We start from the raw sequence: 15,814 nt of genomic DNA on the forward strand, positions 1-15,814 counted from the left end.
AAGTATTTCCTCGATTAATGTTTAAGTTATGATATTTTTTCAAGTTTAAATTGCTGTTAATAGTTAAATTGCTTTAAAATTATATAATTGTATTTTATGTAAAATATTAGGATATTCAAATTTATTCCTTGAATAAAGAAATAAAGTACTTTTAGAATAAGAAATAAGTACTTTTATATGTAATATAAGTATAAGTTGTATATAATATATATAATAAGTATAAGTATAAGTAAATATAAGTATAAGTAGTAGAATAAGAAAAAAAGTACTTTTTTACATGAATCAAAAAAATTCATTGCGAATTGATTACCTTAAAAAAATTAATGCAGTTATGCACTAACATTCATAAAATAAAAGCATCAAGATATATTCAGTTTGACAAATTATGTTTCATACTTGAAAAAATGTACTTAAATTTATGTTTTTATGTATTTCTAAAGTTATTTTTTTTTCTAAAAAAATATTTTTATTTTTTTAAGAACTCATTTACCGATTATTTTTTAATAATAAGAAAAAAATTGGATAAAATGTAATAAAAAAAACATATAACAAAAAATATTGGTGAATAAAATTTGCATAAATGTTTTTAAAGCAAAAAACAATTAAAATGTAAATAATTGCCTTGGATTATATTAATAAAAAGAATAACTGATAGTGTAATCAGAATATGTATTTTTTTGGGGGGAGGATCTTGAAGATCTGCAATTTGAAGGAAAATATGAGGGTGTATTAATAGGTAATGCACATAATGTTTAACACAATAAAAAATACAATGAATGGCAGAATGAAATGGAAATGAAAATATTGCTTATTTACTATTTTTTGACGTAATTTCATTTGTGTTAAGGCATTTTTTTTCTGTACTGGATGGTTGGTGGTTGCTCAAAATATGGAACATGGAACCCTCACATTTTTATCTGGTTTGGCCCATAAAATGGTTTTTTGGTGGTCTGAAGCTTGACTCTGAAGACCAAATTCAAATGACCATGAGACTGGACTCTGTGCCATTCTATGAGATCTGAATTTTAAAATTACCTCAGTGCTTGGGTAAATGTCTCAGTATAAATGGCAGTTACGTCGAAAAGTTGTAAAATGGCAATGCAATACTTTCATAATGTCATTTATTGCATATGTTAATGTGTTCAAAGTTATTTGCATTTTTTATTGATATTGTTTCTTAATTTCAAGCTGGCTATAAGGAAATTCTTTCTATTCTTTATGGGAAAATAAATGTCTTTATTTCATGTAATAAAATATTTTTCAATTGACAATTATGAAAATCTCAAGGAATTGGAAGATAATGCATTTTTAAATCCATCATTATTAGGTTCCTTTGGTACAACTCCATCTACTGGAACTAGTCTTTTTGGTCAGAATAAACCTGCTACAACAGGTTTCGGAACCACTGGTAATATGTTTGGTGGAGGCTTGGGGACTGGTTTTGGCAACTCATCTTTTTCAATGGGACTAGGTACAAACACTGGCACCGGTTTGTTTGGAACTTCAACTGCTAATAAAGCACCAGGTTTTAACTTCGGAAATGCTGGATCTACAGGATTCAGTAAGTATTGATTTCAATTTTTATTCTGTAAAAAAAAAAAAAAAGAATTAATGTAATCCTAGATTAAAATGGCATGTATTGATTTGTATTGTTTATAAATTCTTTTAGTACTTTTCTGTTAGTCTTGCCTATTGTCATTAAATTGTAAATTTTAAAATAATATTAGACAAATGAAAGTTGTTACATTTTTTATATTACATATTTTAGCTTACCTTAGTAATGGGAGAAAAGCCTTTGTTTTTTAATATTTGTAGTCATATACAAAGTGCAATGACACTGGTATTTTCAAAGTATTCATGTTAAACAATTAAAAAAGTTTTCTCCAGAATAATAATTGAACCATGTTCTCCCAGTTTTCTCTTTTGATTTATTTCATCATCAAAAAGAAAATATATGTAGATTTATTTTATCTATTGATAAAATAATGGCATACTTTTACTGGTGTTTTCATAAAATTTGAATTTAATCAATGTAAACAGTTATTGCATGACATATTAAAAAACAATTTTTGTTCTTGATCCTTTTTTGTTTTCTAATTTTCCGTAATCATAATTATTTTTTAAATGGGTTACTTTTTTTCCTTTTACTGTTTGCTAATTTTTTTGGTTACTTTCTCTTACCTTATCTTTAGATTTGTGTAAGGTATTTATACGAGATAGAATTTATTTAAAAATCTGTGTTAATCATGTATTTTCTTCTCAGATTTTGGTGCTGCAAATCAAAATACTTCATCTTTCAATTTTGGTCAACCTTCAACTATGCCTTCAAGGTAAATATTTCAGTTTGTATAAATTATGTAATAATATTTATTATACTTTTGAGAAACAGTTCAATGCGTATGAAAGAAATTAAGTTATTTTCTAATAGAAAAAGAAATCAATTTTAGAGTCCCTCCCCCTTCCTTCCTTTTCATGAAACTGAAAATAGTGTCCCAGTTTCGTAAGTGTATTATATTATTCTGGCAATTTTGAATAGGCAAACCAAATCTGGTCCAAATGCTTGTTTGGGAAATGAAAGATCTTGAGACTTCGTTTTCGAGCTTTTGGGGAATTTCTTCATCGTGCAAATTACTGGGGGGGGGGGACAATTGTTCTGCTGTTCAGTTTCAGAGTTCACTGAGGTCTTGAATGTAGCAAGAACTAGTGAGCTCTGCAATATTTGTGATTCATATCAGCGCTTAGTTTATAGTTCATGCTCTCTAGCAAATGATTTTTGAGTTATATAAGCTTAATTCTCATATTTGAATTTAGGACTTTTTGCATGTGAATTAAATCATTTAATCTAAGGAACATGCATCATTTGCACTTATTTTCATAAGCATTAAAATAATATGCACTGCAACAGTAAATATAGACTTGAGATGTTGGAAACTGACAAATGTATCAATTATTACATTTTTAATTTGTTTTTAAATAAAGACTTTAAAGTACAAGATAAAATAAATTTTTTTTATGATAAAACATTCCACTTTAATGTATGTATCTATTATCTTTTATTTTATCTTATATTTTAAATTGCATGTAATTTATTCTTTGAAAAAATTTTCTTTATTTAAAACTCATTTAAAATTTTTGATAATGCCCCAAATTGTTTAAGAAATTTGTCATTTTTGTTTGTGTATTGTAGCTAATTGGGGAATTTATTTCATTATTTTTCAATTTCAAAGCTATTTTTAATGATTTCATGAAGTTCAGACTTCTAAGTAGGTAGTAACCATTATTGAAGTGAAAAAAAAAAATCTTGCTATTACTAAAAATCTGTTAAGGCTTCTTTTCTCTTTTTTTATCAATAGTTTTGAAAGAAAATTAATAAATAGATTGGCACGACTTCGAAAGTTTTATTTAAACTTATGAAATATTTGTAATTAATTTTTCTTCCATTTATGATTAATAATTAGTTTTATTTATTTTTGAACTGCAATTCTGCAAATCTTTTACTCTTAGAGTTACTCTCAACTTATAAAGCTAAAGCATCCGTGATGTAGTTTTATAACAGTTTTAAATAGAATAATTTTTGTGTAAAGTATTCGCATCCTGAAAAAAAAATTGTAATTAGTGTTATATAATTATTAATCCCCGATTTTTATTATTAATGACTTCATATTGTTGGTTTGTTTTAATAAATATAATTTGTATTTTAAATGAAAATATACAGCAGTAACATATTTCTAATATTTACTTTAGTGATTCAAATAATGCTGCAGCTCTACAACAGGCTCAACAGCAGATTTTGGCAATGACTGTAAATCCTTTTGGAGATTCTCCATTGTTCAGAAATCCAATGAAGGTATATGATTTATTGATTTGTATTTAAATGTTATTTCAATATTTTGAAGCAAGATTCATTGACTACATATTAATACTGTGACATTTTATGCTTAATTTTTTTTTTATTAGACAGTATATATAACAAAAATGTAAGAATAATTATCTTTCTCTGATATCTCAAATTAAGGGAATAATTGTATGCTATGTATTTTATTAAGTTATGTTAGTGATAGTTATTAAATGCCTTTTTAATGAAAATTTATTAAATGCTTTTATTAATACATATTAATGTAAAGATTCTAATACATTTTGTGAGTAAATTTTATAAACATTAGTTCACAAATTAAAAGTAATTATCTCTTTTTAACTTGAATATTTCAAATTGAAATATTTATTAAATTAAGGTTTCTCTTGCCACATCATAAATTCAATTGTGTAATTATGTTCTTACTGGATCAAATATTATTTGGTGCAGTAAAGAACAAGAATGGTTTTATTTTACAAATTGAATAAATGATATTATTATATGGAAAGGTGACCCATTTCCCATTTTTTTATTTAATTATTTCTAACATTCTCCTTAATAAAATTGCTCTCTCCATGGTTCCCACACTGGGAACGAAGGGATAAAAATCCTTGACATTTTCATATACCTTTCTAAGATACCCAAGATTCCCTTGCATAAGTTGGCACTTGGTCCTGTCAGAACCTCACATTAAAATCACCGAAGGGGAAAATTTCAGTTACTTTTGTTCTTGTATCATGACATAGACTGACCTATCTCATATTGCTTTTTCTCTGTACATAGTAGTATGGCTCCCATGGTGAAATAAATCAAAGTTCAAAAGTTTCTTCTTTTTAGCCATGTATCTGCAATATATGTATCTTTTTTCTATAATAATTTTTACTTAATAATTCTTTAAGAGTTAGTATATCAATAACATTCATTTTATTTTGTAATTTTTAAGGATTCTTCAAAAGAAACTGAAGTGTTGAAACCTACAAATCCTTCTGCTCAAAAAGCTCTTCTTAATGATAACCAATACAAAGTGGCTTTATTGCCAACAGCAAAAATAAAGCCTAAGCCTTGGTCCCCTGTACCTACTGGAAAGGTAAATATTAGTTAATTAGCTATTGAAAAAATATACAATTATATAAAAAAAATTGTGTGTGTATATCTCTACTAATGATAAATGCAAATGTGTTTGTGTGATGGCATTCTACATGCAGTCCAATTGACCTAGAGGTATGAATCTTGCCCATATATATTTTGGAGAATGAGATTATGAACCTCAGAAAGATTTTTTGAAATTTTAATTAAAAACTGAGATTTTGTCATTTTTTAGCAATAACTTTCAAAAATATCATTGCAAAAAAAATTTTTAATCTGTTTTAAAATTTAAATTTTTTTTATCTTCTTAATAGCAATCTTCGTTAATTTCAATAATCTTTTCTAAAACTTAAAAGAAACGCATTTATTGTCCCAAGAGTGTAGCAGTTGCAACAATAATAGTAAGATGTTTCAACTATTTATGAAATATTAGGAATTTTTATCTTTTACACAAATGTTTTCTTTTTACATGTGTATTATTTACTAACTTAAAAAGAACTAGATTAATGATTTAAAAAAGCCATACGTTGCTTGGTACTGCAACTCCCTGTCCTAAGTCATTTCTTAATTTTATTGCTATTAAATCTTGTAAGTTTCAATTTCTTTTCTAAATTGACTTATTTTACATATCTTTTTTTCCTGTACTTTACAGGTGCTGTTATTTGATGGCTTAGAAGATGAAGAACCAAGTCTTGGAACTGCCTTTCTTCCTAAAAAAAGTGTTAAAAAATTGGTTTTAAAAAATCTCAGCAATAATCAGTCTTCTTTGACACTTACTTCCAATATTTCACCTAGTCAATCAACTAGAATTGACGTCTCAATTTCTTTGAAAAATCCTGATAATCAGCAAAATAAGAACTCTTCAGAAAGTTCACCCCAAACTACTCCTTTGACTATTGATATCACAAATAGGTATGTATTTCAATTATATTTTGTATGTTTTGCAGTTATTTAGTAGTAAGGTTTTGATTTTGGGAGAGAGGAGGGGGAGGGTCCTCCAAACCATGAAAGCATCATACTACCAATAGATATTGGGCTTCTGAAAGTTAAATCTGATTTTGAATACTGATCTTAGGTTGGGTATACAGAATTATTGTAAGAGGTTCTGGATCACGTGTTATCCTTATTGTTTGCCACTGTTAAAAGGGGCAGGGTATTAAAACTTGTAAATTGATTATATATTTTAATAGTTTTTTACTTTTCTATGATATTTTATTTTAAAGGTTATTACTGCTCAATTAAACTGTAAATGAAACTCTTATTCATTTGTATGTCTGTTTGTACTTTGGATGGATATATATAATATGTGTTAATTTTTGGAATGTTTTATATACATAGATTATACTCTCTACTTTCAGTAATTCAGAAGCAAGGACTATTAATGTTAGACAAACTTCTGGTTCTCCGGCACATGAATCTTTATCTGACCCTATTGTATCTAAAAATTTAAGAGTCAGGTAATGTTTTATAAATAATGTTACATTTAAATTATAGTTTATAATAGAGTATTAAACTTCTTAAAGCAACTCTTTATCATCTTTCATTCCAATTTTATATATAGTGAAAATATTTTGATACTTTTTCAAAATTATTGTAAACAAAATTGATTGTACTTTCATATTACATAATTTATATAAAATTTCAATATATTTTTGTTTCATTGTAACTGAATCTTGTTTTTTAATTCTTTCTTTCAAATTTTATGTATGAATATTTAGCCCTGAATAAATAAATCATTAGTATTACCTTTATTATTTTTTTTAAAACTTTTATCTTGCTTTGTGTAATAGGATTATTTTTATGAATATATTTGTGTGTCTCTTTGTGATTTGTATACATAATTAATTCTTAGAGAAGCAACTTTAATGTTTGTACACATATAAAGTTTTCTTGGTTTATTTATTATTATTTTTTTTTTAGTATTTATAACTGTACATATTTATAAAGAAGCATTTATATGTGTGTGTTAGTACACTGCAAGTGGACCATTTAATTTACAACTACCAAATTTCCACATATATACTTTGCAGGGTAGAAATGTCCACCTCGGATTGATTTCCTTGAAATTTCAATTAAAAAATAATCGAAATATGCACTTTTTTTTCATTATAAGTTCTGATGACATTGCAGCACAAAAATGATTTTTATGTTATATTAAAGATTAAAAAATTTTCTTTTCAGTTATTTTAATTTGCTAGATAAGTACATTTCCCCTAAATTTTAGCGATTAAAAAATCAGTAGTTAATTATATGATTGTCCTGAAATTCAAACTGTTTTTATTGTTTCATCAAATATTAAATTGCTTGATTTTTCAAAAGAAGGAGGATTCTATTAATTATCGGTGTAGTTTACAAGGTGAATAAGAAGTGAAGTTACAATACTGCGAAAGTTAGAAGGTAGATTAACTAGACATTTATGTTCTTATTAGAGCTTTGGTTTTATAAAACTGGTCTCCATTAGAGAGGATTATATAATCAATGAACAGCATATATGTGGGACAGTTAAAATAACATGGCTTTAATATTTGACAGTTTAATGGAATGAAGGACCATATATAAAGGATTTAACTAAAATGAAATATAAGCAAGCCAACTGGTCACCAATGCTGATTAGTATGTGCGTGTGTGCATAATATTACAGTGAAGCAGTGTTTATAAAGAGAAAAAGTTTAATGATATTTTCATCTCTAATTACATATATTTAGTTTTATTAACTTTTTTAGTTAATAAATTTGGAAAATACTTATAATACTTATTTCTTTATTTCTAGTTTCAACAATAGTATGAATGATAGTATTGCTGCTCTTCATACTAACAAGCCATCTCTTCCAAATAAAACTTATAATGTTTGGAGTGAAAATGAACATGAAAAAGATCATGATTCCTCTAGAGAAACCATTGGGCCACCAAATGAAGAAACTACATCTTCACTTCAAAATTCTGGTCATCCAACTGGAATAATTCTGTCAGATACTAGTTACTTTACAATACCTTCATTAGACAGCATGATCCCCATGGTGACTAGTGATAAGAAGTGTCCTGTGAAAGATTTTACAGTTGGAAGACAAGGTTATGGAAAAGTAACCTTCCCTGGTGTTACAGATGTTTATGGTCTAAATTTGGATGAAATAAGTGAGCATCTCATAGTTAAATTGAATTATAGTAATTTATTTGCATACTTAATTTTAATTGAGTCATTCAGCAATTAAGAAGCATATTCAGCCTTTAATTTTCTGATAGTTATTGAGGTAGCAGATGGTTTGTTCTTTAATATTACTTATGAAATTCAGCTGTTATTAAAAAAAAGTTTAACAAAATGCTTTATTTTTAAGTAATACATTTTTAATGAAGCTAAAGTATTTTTCCTAGCATTTGTTTCTCTAAAGCATCGCTTTTTAAATTTTTCTGAGATTGTAATTGTATTTAGGAAAAATATGTAAAAGAAATTTTCAATGCTTCTTTCATTGCTGTATTTTTTTTAAATAATTGCAGCTGTTAATTTTTTCAGTAATTAAAGAATTTTATGTTTTTCTACTTACAATAATTTAGCAAATTAAGATTTTTAATTTCATAATTGTTGCATACATTACAAAATTAACATATTTTTGATTAGATATTATTTCACATGAAATAATACCTTTATTTATTTGGTTTGAAAAATCAAATATGCTTGTTTTGTATTTTTCAGTAATTTTTGGGAATAAAGAGATAAATGTGTATCCAGATGATGAAAAGAAACCGCCTGTAGGTCAAGGTTTAAATCGAAAGGCAAAAGTTATTTTGGAAAATGTTTGGCCAATGGACAAAACAAATCATACTTTAATAAAGGTTTGAAAGTTTCTGTAAATTATTCCTTGTTGTTGTTGTTCGTCATATGATTTACATTTGAGATCTTTTTTTATTTTCAAATGTTTGATATCTCAAATTTAATTTTTTTTTTTAATATATATGAAATTTAAGTAAGTCATTTTTATATTTAACCATTTATGACAAAATTATATGAATAGATAAAATTACAATTCATGTGTTAATGCAGTTTATTTTGTTTATTTAAAAAAATGTAAACATTTTTAATACTCACAAAATTTTGCAATTATCCTAATTTACTATGCAAAATTAATACATTTTTCTTTTAAAAGGAATGCTATTACATTATTAATTTGAAACTTTTTTTTATGGGAATTTTTTAATTTCCTATTATTTAAACTGAATATAACTATCAACATGCATGATTTTTTAAAATTGACCAACTTCATTGTTTTTGAGTTATAGTTTTAATTTCTTTTTAGGACCCAGAAAGGATAACTAAAATGGGTTACAAAGAAAAAATTGAGCGATGCACAACACAACTTGGAGCAACCTTCATTGATTACACACCAGAGACTGGATCTTGGATATTTGAGGTAATTTTATTTAACAGTTTTTAAGGGGCAATATATACATTTCATATTATATTTCTACTTCTTGTTGATGTAATATAAATTGAATCTTTTTTTTTTTTCCCCTGTTTATTAGGTTGATCACTTTTCTAAGTATGGATTGGAAGACTCTGATGATGAAATGGATACCTCGAAACCTCCTGAGAAGAAACCTAATGGAGTTATTCTTAAAAAACCGGTAGTTATTATTTTGTAGTAGCATTTAAATTTTACATACATAAGAAATAAAATGGATTTATATAAATTGCAAGGCATTACATTATATTTGTTTTGATAATTTTTAATATTCTGATTTTTTTAATATCACCTTTTTAAAACTTTATCCTATAATAAACAATGAACATTTTCACTCATTTTTGTATTTATTTATAAAATATCAACAAATAACTTAATATTAGAATATCATATAAATGGTAAAATGTTTTTATTATTTGAATTTTTAATAATTTTATTCCACATTCTTAGTTTTGTAAATTAGTTCATGAGGCTTACCAGAACAATTTTCTAAATAATGATTATATATTATTTTATTGTCTTAAAGGGAGAACAAACAAATGGAAAAGGGGCTTCTGCCGATGCCCTGCAAAATATGGAATTAAAAAGAAAACCTCTTGGCTCTTTCCAAGCACAAGATCATGAAATGGAAACATTATCGTCCCAAATAATTACTTACCCTTTGGAATATATTGAAGGTAAATGATTTTAAATTTATAAAATCTTTTTCCATTTAGAAAAATAAGTATAAAAAAGCAATTCCTTTTTCTAAAGTTTGTCTGTCTTTCAGAGAATTGGAATATTTATTACTTGTCACTTTAATTAATCCTAAAAAACAAACTGGTTACTAAAGTTTTTAATTTCATGTTTTATGTAATAGAAATTTTTTAAAATCATTACTCCTCTTGATGTCTTCTTCAAAGTTTTAAGACATTTAGCATGTATTATTTAAAATGCCTTGCACCATTCCATTCATTGTTCAATGTATCTCATTAATTTTCTATCATCTCATTTAAAATGTGAACCTTAATTGAAAAAATGGAAGCATTTTAAATTTCATTTAGTATAAAATCTTGATGAAATTAAAGATTTACTAAGAATTGAGAAGAATATATTTTATGCATACTACAGAATAAGTATACTGATATTTTATGCATACTACAGAATAAGTATACTGATATTTTATGCATACTACAGAATAAGTTTTTATAAGTTCTGTAATAACAAAAAATTATTATATAAGAATTTTTTTGAATAAAAAAAAAATCAGTGCTTTAAAATATCAAGAGATTTCTGGTGATAAAAAGATTATATATTTTAATACATCATATTATATTGTAAAGTGATGTACTTATATTATTGTTTACTTATGAAGATAAACCTTAATTTTCAGTACAATACATTTAGAAAATATATGCTGTAAAAAAAAAAAAAAAAAAAACCTCTGTATTATAGAAAAATATCCCATTATCTTCATGCTTTCAGCATCAACAATATAACAAAATCAAAGTGAAGCATTTCTAGCAAAAATGAAAATGGTTTTAAGTTTTTCTTCACAATGAAATGTTTTTTTACAAAATATTTTTCAAAATGCCATAGATATTGTGGCAAAAAAACAACAAACTGATATGATTGGAAAAATAATGTTTTGAAGTATATATAAAAGTTATTTTTGTGCCATAATATTTTTAGAAATTATAGCAAGAAAGCTTCAAATTTTTTATTAAATTTTAACAAAATTGTTGTAAAATGCACAATTTTATCCTTTAAAGTATTTATGTGCCAAAATTAATAACTCTAGAACACCAACATACATTCTGCTTTACTATTAGGAGATATATGTTAAATATAAATAGTGTTAAATAAGATAACAAGTTGCACTTGACACTGAATATTATGTAACATTAATTTATAATTGAAATATATTATTATTTACTTATTTCTAACATTTTTTGACATATTTGCATCTTTATTACTTTTACAGATGAAGAATTAATGAATGAAATAACCTCCCCTACAAGTCCAATTTTGACTGCTGATATCGATGCTGAAAGAATCCAGGGAATGAAGGCTTCCTTTTTTCATCAAGATATGGATGATGACAACTGGGGTAAAATTTTTACTCAGTTGTTTATTTGATTATTAACATTGAAAAAAACATTCTGTTGTAGAATGTATTTTGATGCAGTTTTATTTGAATTTGAAAGTCTAAATATTTAATAATTTGACTGCTATTGTGAACTTTTACTGCATCTGTAAAATTTATTTTAATTATTCATTGAAAGTGATTCAGTAACGGTGAATTATTGTTCAACCATGAGAAATTTTTCTTTTTCTCATGCATTTTGCTGTGAACTTTTGTTTAACAGTTGCTGTGAGCTTTTGATTAACAGTTTACAAGTACTGCTTGCAAGAATTTTCATTATCTTGCAATTTTCGTTACGTTGGAATAATTATCTGTTGTTCCTTGAAGAGAAGTTATTTTTTGTTATTATAAATATAAAATATAATGATGTGATCTTCCCCCTTTCTCTGGTCCATTCATTTTATGATATGAAGGGTTTATTCTTTATCACCTGAAGAGCTTATAAGTAATTAAAAAAAAGTTTTTAATGCATGTATGTTTTAACTCATTTTTTCCTTATTTAAAAGTTTACTTTAGCATGTATGTGATTCGCTATTAGTAAACTGACAGTCAGAATATTCATTTCACCTATAATCCATGAAACTGTGTAAATCATTTTTATGATTAAAAAAAATAAATAAATCCCAAAGTGTCTGCAAATTAAAATGAAAAATTATCACAATCTCCTTGATATTTCATAAATAATAATTCCTATTTTTTTTTTCATTGTACTTAAATTCCTTTTTATCAGGATTTTGTATTTCATATTTATTTTTCCTCCTTTTTATTTAAACTATAATGCTAAATAAATATTCTTATGTTTTTGAAAGAAGCATTTTCAGTTATGTTTGACATGTAATGAATGATCTTATAGATTTGATAATTATTACTATGAGAATGTTGAATTCTTTTGTATGTAATAAAAATCTTGAGTATTTGTATGTCATATTTATTATGTATGGCTCCTAAATTGGTATTTGCTTTATTCTAGAATTCATATTTCTTTTTTTATTAGAAAGTTACTGATTTGAATAAGATTATATATTTATTTCTAATGTGAAATATATTTCCATTGTGTAATTTTAATTGATTGAATAAACTACTTTTTGTTGCTAATTCTTCTTGTTTACATTTCATAAATATCTGGTTAGAAAATGTGAAAACTGTGCTTATCATTTAAGCTTTTGGATATATGAAAATATTTTACTTGAATATGCATGTATTGCTACAATCATGCAAACTTTATAAATACTTGTTTAGTAGTAATTTCAGGTGAACATTAATATGCTTATCTAATGCAGTGATTCATCTGGTTTGGCAATTTGGTATTAGCTGTTTTAAAATTATATTTACCTTATTGTTTCAGATTATTCTTTTTCACTAATTTAGTTAAACTTTTCTCTTCTCCTTTTTGTTTTTTTTAAATAATTAAAAATTTATTTATTTTTCTTAACTTTTTCCCTAAAGGGTTTTTAAATAATCGTCTGATACAATAAAACTTCAAACTGTGAATATCTACTAAAGAATCAAAAACGCAATAAAAAAAACGTTGGTCAAATCTTAGATATTAATTTTTGTAAATGAATCTTGTAAAATATTTTATGTCATGTTTTATATAGAAATTGACAAATTTTAGCCGAATTAACTGTGCTCAAAATCTGATGAATAGTGTTCAGTGATTATGCAATATATTTTGAAAGTAATTTTATATTAAAAGCATTCCAAATGATTATAAAATGATAGATAAAATAGTGTCCTTTGAACAGTGGTAATTTTTATAAGTGAAAATGAAGGCGGTAAAATAAAATTTATTACACTGTAATAAAATTAGAAGCTTTCAAATAATAGATTAAATAATTTGTGAATCACAGACAAGGAAATTTAAATTGCCCTTTTTCATTTGCCAGTTGATGAACTCATTTTTCTCACTGAATTTTAAATTTGATATATAAACAAATAATACAAGTCATTTATTTTATTATTAGAAACTTAATTTTTTTCAAAGTTATTGATAAATGGAAATTGCACTGTTAAAAACTTGAAGAATTGCTTCTCTGTTTTTTCTAATTTCATCTGGTACAGGAGTTTATTGCTTATTAGTGTTCTGTTAATAATTCTAATAATTTCTGCATTTTTTTTCATTTCATTTGTGCTAATATGAAATTTTGTATATTGGAATTTAATAAGTAAAAAATAATTACAAATATAAAATTTTTTAACTACAGAAAATCGTTTGAAAATTTCTTTTTTTAATAAATCTATATACCTAATCTGTTATTAAATTATTACATAAAAAACATGCATTCTAAAGAATTTCAGGTATCTGTATAGAATTTGCAGAAATATGTACATGCAAATGAATACACTTGTTGATAAAATGTCATAATTAGATATCTAATTATCATAAACTATAATTAATCTGAATATTTTTATTTTAGTGACAGTAATTATTTTTTAAAAAATTAAGTTTTTCATGGAAATATACATAGCAATTTATTAATAAAAAAAATTGTTCCTTGATTTTTTTTGCAGGTCCATCTGTATATAATGTTCGAGGTGATTCTTTTACTACTCAAAGAAAAGATTTGCATTTAGAAAAAAGTATATTTACCTCAACTAAACTTCACGAAGTAACTACAGATGTGTCAAAAAAGCAAAAATATTCCGAAGGTGCTGATGAGCAATCTTATGTTCATCTGCCTACCCCAGTTAAATTTAGTGAAATAGGTAAAGTACACGAAAAAGGTAAAATTAATTAAGAGGGAAAAAATTAAGCTTTTTAATATATTTTTGTTTACTAATTCTTTTTCTATCACTATAGGTGTACAAAATTCTCTATCATCTTTAACGATTTCCGAATCAAAAATACCAGAGTGGTTATCAGATTTCCCTGTTGTCAAAAGTTCTTCTGAAAGTTTAGTGCTTAGTTCCAAACCTGCACCACTAACACTGAATAAAATATACTTGAAACCATATAAGCAGTCTGTACTCTACGATAAACAACACCTTTTGTTTGATGCTGGTTACTTTATGGGTCGTAGCTTTCGTGTTGGATGGGCAGGAAATGGAATATTTGCTTATCCACGTGCACCTGAAGGGAGCATTGTAGAAAGTAGGTGCAATTTTTTTTTTTTTTTTTTAATTCAAAGAATTTTTGTGAAAATGTTATTAGAAATACTCTGAAGAGAGCTCATTAAAAATCTAATTTTTAAAAGGAGTAAAAGTACTATAATTTTAATGGAATTTTAACTAATTGCTAATTTTATTGCTTGTTCAGTACAGTTGTATTGAGAAAAGAATATTCATGCTTGAATTTTATATTATGTAATAGAATTTTTTGTAATATTTGATATTTTAATTTTTTGTTTGCTTCAAATTAATAAAAACAAAACAAAACAAAAACCTAAATAAGTCAGATTCATTATGAAATTCTTATGAGCATGTGCAATTAAAGAGTTTCTAGGTCTTTGATATTTTGCTCGTGCATTTTACAAAGAGTCATGATAAAACTTTGTAGGGGAAAATCGTATGGTTTTTTATGAATAATTGTTTGCTATCGTATGATATATTTAAATTTTTGCAAAAAAAAAAAAAAAAAAAAAAAAAAGATTTTGCTTGTGGAACTGAAAACATGTCTTGCAAACTTTATGCAAAAATGTAAATAGGAATAAAGAATTGAGAAGGGATGAATATGATTGGGCATTAAGTTGTGACAGCATTGAGTGGATGAAATGGAAATATTGGTATATTCATATTCTTTTCACTATGGAAACTAAAAATTCGGTGTAAGACTGGGGGAGGGGGAAACATTAAATATATTATGTTTTCAAATTGTTGTTAATTAAAGAATATGGGATTTGTTGATTAGTTTGAAATTGGTGGGAAAGCTTTTCTCCCCATGGAAAGTGGCAGAGTTTTTTCTCCCCATTTGGTTAGATGCACATACCAATGCATACATTTTACTTAAACAATTGTCATATTCCTTCAGAAATTTTGAAGTGAGAGCATCTTAAGGAATTTCAGAAGGAAACTCATTTTTCACATGGTGTTAATTGGAAAAAGATTTCTGACTGAAATAGAACTTCACATCAGCAGTCTCGGTATTTTTTTTTTTTTTCAAATAGGACTATATGCCAATCATGTATCCTTAACACTTTACATTGGGGGGGGGGATTCTGCAAAACCAAATTATACTGCCATTTCTCTCAAATTCATTTAAATTACGATGACAATTTTATATTTTTCATTTCATTATAAATATTAACTTCTTGCATTTTAGTATTTATTTTAATTGTTAATGAATATTTCTATTAAATT

General features: G+C 25.6%; 1 protein-coding gene across 2 annotated transcripts in view; it reads left to right on the forward strand.

Moving 5' to 3' along the window:
• The window catches only part of LOC129957160 (nuclear pore complex protein Nup98-Nup96-like), a 43,787-nt gene that overhangs the window by 16,245 nt on the left and 11,728 nt on the right, over positions 1-15,814 (forward strand). For both annotated transcript variants that reach the window (XM_056069350.1, XM_056069341.1), the window contains exons 11-24: positions 1,328-1,561; positions 2,264-2,330; positions 3,745-3,847; positions 4,797-4,940; positions 5,592-5,851; positions 6,298-6,396; positions 7,710-8,071; positions 8,628-8,767; positions 9,229-9,342; positions 9,455-9,556; positions 9,920-10,070; positions 11,357-11,482; positions 14,030-14,224; positions 14,319-14,609. In XM_056069350.1, the coding sequence (XP_055925325.1) occupies positions 1,328-1,561; positions 2,264-2,330; positions 3,745-3,847; positions 4,797-4,940; positions 5,592-5,851; positions 6,298-6,396; positions 7,710-8,071; positions 8,628-8,767; positions 9,229-9,342; positions 9,455-9,556; positions 9,920-10,070; positions 11,357-11,482; positions 14,030-14,224; positions 14,319-14,609 (2,388 nt within the window). The remainder of the gene's footprint in view (positions 1-1,327; positions 1,562-2,263; positions 2,331-3,744; positions 3,848-4,796; positions 4,941-5,591; positions 5,852-6,297; positions 6,397-7,709; positions 8,072-8,627; positions 8,768-9,228; positions 9,343-9,454; positions 9,557-9,919; positions 10,071-11,356; positions 11,483-14,029; positions 14,225-14,318; positions 14,610-15,814) is intronic.

This window comes from Argiope bruennichi, chromosome 2, assembly GCF_947563725.1.
Source record: "Argiope bruennichi chromosome 2, qqArgBrue1.1, whole genome shotgun sequence".
In the NCBI taxonomy this organism is placed as follows: Eukaryota; Metazoa; Arthropoda; class Arachnida; order Araneae; family Araneidae; genus Argiope; species Argiope bruennichi.